Raw genomic sequence first — 5,961 nt, 5'->3', positions numbered from 1 at the left:
TGTTTCAAAAGTGTGTGAAAACCAATCAATTAACTTATATGATCTCGGTTCCGATATTAAATAATCAATAATTGTTTATACCCGCATTTTGGCACATTGGCTCGTTGAATGTGCCATCTAATAAATAGTGTCGTCATTCTACTTAGCTGCTTTTAAATGATGTCGTCACAAATTGCTGGCGGAGACATGAATACAGTGTAAGAAAAGTCTTTTTCTGTAATTGTTTCCTTATAGAAAGGTTGGTTTCTTTTCCATCTTAGACATTCCGAATTCGTTCAAAATATGCTAATTTAAAACACAGAATTCATTCAGTGTTCCTCCGGTGTTTTTGGACATGTTCGGATAGTGTTCGCTTTATTTTTGTGGAAACGAAACATGTTTTGCAAGTTATGGATCATTTCTACACCCTTTCTTCAAATATTTCTCGTATTTCAGCTGTGCGCAGGCGTTTAGTTTTTCGCATCGCGTTTTTACATATTCGTAATTTAAATTTGTTTAAAAAAATCAATTGGTGATAGTTCATGATTGTGTTTGGATTAATATCACAACACTGAGGATTTGGCAATAACCTTTTTCATATATTAAAAAACAACACTTACGGGCCAATGTTTATTGTAAGAACAACATTTTTTTCTATGAATCGACATACTTTAAGCATTGTTGACGCTATTTCCATTTGAATGAGGAAATAGCGTCAATGACTTTTTTTCCAAATATTTGATGACTTTATTTCGCTTCTGAAAAGGTAATAATGTCAATTGACTTTATTTCGCACCAGGGTGGGAAATAAACTCAATTGACCTTATTTACATATATTCACATGAAGTCAGCATTAATTATCAGTTTACATGATGTAATAATAACAAGGTGTTGTCAGTAACTTAACCTCACTTTTTCGGCAGGTCTATTCCGGTCACGCATTTTAAAGTAGTAGAAAAGGTACTAATTATTTATTACTTTTAATCCGTATGTGCTTACTATTTCAAATTAAATGTAGGAAAATGTATAGTTACAAGCTTATAAGCCTGAATATATGTTTGTATCGTTAGCTCCACACAGCTTGGACATATATTGTAAGTTATGAAAAAGTAAAGGCCGTAAAATAAAGAAATTTCCTATAAGACTGTATATGATTTTTTAAATAGATTAAAACACATAAATACCGATAATATAAGCGAAATCGTAATCTAACCGTGCTGCCGCTCTATTCTAGTGTATCAGTAGTCCATTTGGCTCGATATTATGACAATGCAGCAAAAGATATTTAATATAAAAAAATCGCCTTTCCATACGATTTTTGTGTACGTATTTTTCCATTGATAACCACGATATCTTTTATATCTTATATTTTGAGGACAAAAATAATACAAATCCAGCAATTTTAAATATTAATATCGTTCTGAAAACACCAAGTTCTTTAAAAATCGCTATAAAACGAAATACTAAAATGGAGTATTTTAGATACTATTTCCCAACGTATAGTAGTATAAAAATTAAGATCGGAAGCACTGAAAATAAGCATGCCGATCTTGTCAAATTTACAACAAACACGTCGCTACTGACAACACCTTGTTATTATTCCACCATGATCAGTTTAGATATGTGATAAAAAATCAAAACTATTTGCGCGGCACGAGGCGTATCCAGAATCCTCCAGTTGGATTGATTTGGAATCCGCGAATATCGTCCATAATGTTCTTCACAGTTTTTGGAGATCGCTCGAACTTGAAGTCCAAAATCAAATAATACATCATAGCTTTGGCTTGCATGAGTGCGTATCGATTACCTAATACATAAAGTTAATTATAATATTTATTAAATTCAAAAATGCATTCTAACTTACCAATGCACATACGTGGTCCCACACCGAAAGGCAAATAGGTGAAAGGCTTGATGTTGTCTTTGTTAGCATCGCTGAATCGTTCAGGATTAAAAGAATCAGGATCTTCAAAGTATCTTTCGTCGTTATGCATTCCAATTATGGGAAACCACACATAGTCGCCGGCCTTAAATTTGAATATCAAGTTTCCATCATCATCCGTGAGATCATAATCCTTCGAACATAAACGATCAGTCATTCCGGCAAGAGACCATTTTCGTAATGTTTCCGAAGTGACCATGTCCATGTATTTCATCTTCACCATAGCATCATAGGTTAATGGTTTTCCATTTAGTTCGTCACGCACTTCAATTGCTTCTTCATACAAACGCTGCTGTACATCTGGATTTTCCATCAGCTCGTGGCTAATTACTGACAAGAAGTTGGCATTGTTTTCAAAAGCAGCGAAGAAGAAAATGAAACACTGTGCAACTATGTCATCGTCTGACCATTTTTGATCAGACTCCTCTTTAGCTTCGATTAATAGTTGGATCATATCAGGTCTGTGTATTTTGTGCTCTTGACGATATTTCATCGTATCTATAACAAGTCGTTTGAAGTAATCGGTTTTTTCTTCGTCAAATATTCTATATCCCAGAATCTAAAAATATAATTAAAAATTTTCCCTAAAAATTTGATTCAATCCTACGTAGTATACAGACATAGAACTTACTTTCTTAATTATTGGTAAAGTAGTTGCAATAAAGAACTTTATCATTTGCTTGCCGCGGAAATTTGAAACTGACAGCCCGATGGTGTAGAATTCATTGTTCTGATTCTCATAAGAATTGACCTTTAGTCCAAAAGCTGTTGAGGCGATAATGTCATTTGATAGTCGAGTGAACCATCCTTTTAGTTCCAAATCAATAGTTTTGCCGCCTTTAGTATTCTCTCTTAAACGGTCCAAGCTCTCGTTGAAGCATTCGTTCATCAAACAGAACATGGCACGCATTTTTGAGGTGGTGAAAATTGGGGAAAGTGTGTTACGCATATTCCTCCAGCGTTGATCCTTCATGACGGTCAACATACCATTAATGAGTGGGTCATCATCACCACTGAAAAAAGGTGTATGGTTTACGAAGTGGTCGAAGTCCTTCACAGTCATTTTTTTAATACACTCTGGATTTTGAACCAGGAACACAGGCGAACGGAAATTGTAAAAGCCGGCGATGTCACTAAAATACATAAAATCGATTGCATTATTAAGTTTTCTAAAGAAAATGTGTTGTGAAATTATTTATAACAAAAAAATTTATACGAAGAATATCCAAATAAAAATAATTTCCCTTCCTTGCATTCAGATGCGCATATTTCATTACTTTGACCGCAAAATTGTGACATAGACAAGATATAACACTTGCCATGGATTGTCCCAATATACATATCGCACACTGTCTTCAAAAGAGGCACAATTCCAAAATCAGATGCGGAAATATAACTGCTTGTGGATCGTACAGATTCAACTCAATTAATAGAAGAACAGGTATAACAGTAATTTTCTAGTTAGAGATATAATCATGAAGAAACATTTGCACTAATTTGAGAAAAGTCGGCTCAGCGAATAAAGGCCTAACGAACTAACGCCTAAAAAAAAATGAAATATTGCCTAAATATTTCATATAGGAATTAGGCGGTTGTTCATAATGAAAGAATATCTAACATTTTAGGCATTTCTTCATTAAAATTGTTAGGTGCTTCGTCATAATGAAAGAAAGCCTAACAATGAAAAATGAAGAAACGCCTAATTAAGTATTTATTCATTTTTGATTGTTTGCCTTTTACGGAATGTTTACAAGGTGNAAAAATTGTTAGGTGCTTCGTCATAATGAAAGAAAGCCTAACAATGAAAAATGAAGAAACGCCTAATTAAGTATTTATTCAATTTTGATTGTTTGCCTTTTACGGAATGTTTACAAGGTGGTGTTTGCATTTTGTAAAAGGCAAAACTAATACCTTCATTTTAACATTTTGTAAAAGGGAACTTACCTTTCGCAACCATTGCTTTTCATAATAAATCATGAATGGTGTAAATAATTCTTGCATATTTGTATTCATCAATGGTTTTCGGAAAAAATAAAATTTGTGTTGACCTAGAACCAGATGAAGACATATTTGAAACCAATGGACTTCCTTATGACAGTGATAACGAGGATGATGATGATAGCGAGGATGAAAATAATGATGGCGACGAGACTGTTGATGCAAACATAGCAAATAATTATTTTGGCGAAAGTAATAGTGCGATGTGTGTTGTGTTTGGTTTCAAAGCCAAATATATTATTTTTGCCATGTCGGCATTTAAAAATTTGCTCGAACTGTCATAATGAGCTAAAAGTTAGCGCAGCTGAAAACTTTCTGAAATGCCCTCTATGTAGAGCTATAGTTGTTGAAAATTTAACTGTATTTACATAACTTATAGTTCAATATAATTTAAAAATACGTTTTTTTTCCTTCCAAAATATATTTTCTTAAAGTTCTAAGAATTTTAATTCGGATTGTTAGGCCTTCTTTCATTGGGCGTTATTTCATAATGAAAGAAACCCTAACAATTAAGACTTTCTTTCATTTTTAAAATTAGGCTTTCCTTCATTTTTAAAGTTAGACGTTCTTTCACTTTCTTGTTAGGCGTTCTTTTTTAGGCATTCTTTCATTTCGAAAAATTAGGCGTTAGTTCGTTAGGCTTTTATTCGCTGAGCCAGAAAAGTCCTACCAATTGATTTATGCCAATTTTTTTTTTAGTTGTGCCTCTTTTGAAGACGGTGTGCGATATGTAAATAAGTCCTTTCATCGCGGTTTGCGGTTTTTGCCTAAATTTGCATTTTGTTTAATTTGGTACTTAATGACTGAGTAATAATTTGCGTAAAACATATATGCAATTTTTTTTTACTAAAGATAGTGCATTTGGTTTTGAAATGAAGATGACAAGTATTAAGAGCAAATTAAGCATTTTAGGAAGGGATGTGAAAAAAACACATTGATGTTTTTTTCGTTGTGATACATCGAAATATTGCATCGATGCAATTCGATTTATCGGCTAGAACATAAATTTTTCCTAAGCATCGAATGAAATCATCAACCCCCATAGAATGCCGACGAAAGTTTTGTTTAGTCATAGTAAGAATGCCAGATCGAAATAAAAAAAAAATCGAATTTTGAATCGATTCGAATCCAAATAAAAATAATCGATGCTGGAAGAAATCGGCAAAAAATCTCCCAAGATCGATTCATATATTTGGTCAAATAACGTCTTTTACTTAATTACCAGCAAAACATCGGTAATCGCTTATAGTGGTAACGTGCTCTAGAACGCGTTGCCTTATAATGTCTTCTAATTTTTTCGCTTCTTTTAGGCATTGCAGGTTATGCATAGTAAAATATTCTACAATATTTTATTAATTTCGCTGCTTTGATTCATTACAGCGAATGCAAAGTAGAATGCTTCACCGTAGTCAGCTGAAAAATAGAATGATTACCCAAAAATTCGTTTCTACCGTTACTTTCTGTGGAAGCTTTCATTGCATAAAAATCATGTTTTGCTTTGTTTAATTTACACTGAAGTTGAAGTCAGTCAATAAAGTGAAGGATGATATAATAAAATTATAGTTTAAAAAACTACAAACTCACTTTTATTACAATGTGAACTAAAAATTAAAAAATTATTTGTCGAAGTACATATTTCGTTTAAGAGAAATAGAAAGTTCCCTAACTTGATTTAATTAAACTTTTAAAACCAACCTAAAATAGGATTAAAGTAATAAAATTAGTTTTACCGGAAAATAAAACGTGGGGTGCTTGAAATCAGTTGCTTTAAACTTTTTATTATCAGTTTAGTAATATTTAATATTGCCAATAGCAGGACTATAAAATTTAAGAAGCATCCCAAGCTTTTTTTCCCGGAAAAATTAATTTTATTGTCAATTACTTTAATCCTATTTTAGGTTGGTTTTAAAAGTTGAATTAAATCAAGTTAGGGAACTTCCTATTCTTCTTAAACGAAATATGTGCTTCTATAAATTATTTCTTACTTTTTAGTTCACATTGTAAAAAAAGTGAGTTTGTAGTTTTTTAAACTATAATTTTAT

At 32.3% G+C, this 5,961-nt stretch overlaps 1 protein-coding gene across 1 annotated transcript; it reads right to left on the bottom strand.

Moving 5' to 3' along the window:
* Positions 1-984: 984 nt before the first annotated feature.
* On the bottom strand, positions 985-3,888 carry LOC108370288 (cytochrome P450 9b2-like). Its single transcript, XM_017625593.1, has 4 exons — positions 3,866-3,888; positions 2,553-3,090; positions 1,844-2,480; positions 985-1,786 (listed from the first exon to the last, which is right to left on the bottom strand). The coding sequence occupies exons 1-4, from the start codon at positions 3,886-3,888 to the stop codon at positions 1,620-1,622; spliced, it is 1,365 nt and encodes a 454-aa protein (XP_017481082.1). The 3' UTR covers positions 985-1,619.
* Between the last annotated feature and the right edge of the window lie 2,073 nt (positions 3,889-5,961).

This window comes from Rhagoletis zephyria, unplaced genomic scaffold, assembly GCF_001687245.7.
Source record: "Rhagoletis zephyria isolate East Lansing unplaced genomic scaffold, Rhagoletis_zephyria_1.1 Rzeph_scaffold_04122, whole genome shotgun sequence".
Taxonomy (NCBI): domain Eukaryota; kingdom Metazoa; phylum Arthropoda; class Insecta; order Diptera; family Tephritidae; genus Rhagoletis; species Rhagoletis zephyria.
The sequence above is the reverse complement of the archived record's forward strand: the minus strand, read 5'-3'. Positions and strand labels throughout refer to the sequence as shown.

What these genes read in the sequence shown, in the direction of transcription:
- LOC108370288 (XM_017625593.1), bottom strand. Translation starts at nt 3,888, where the DNA reads ATGAAAAGCAATGGTTGCGAAAG. An exon ending in AAAAGCAATGGTTGCGAAAG is followed by an intron (nt 3,091 to 3,865) that starts GTAAGTTCCCTT and finishes CATTTTCTTTAG; the next exon opens with AAAACTTAATAATGCAATCG. An exon ending in GGGACCACGTATGTGCATTG is followed by an intron (nt 1,787 to 1,843) that starts GTAAGTTAGAAT and finishes TTTATGTATTAG; the next exon opens with GTAATCGATACGCACTCATG.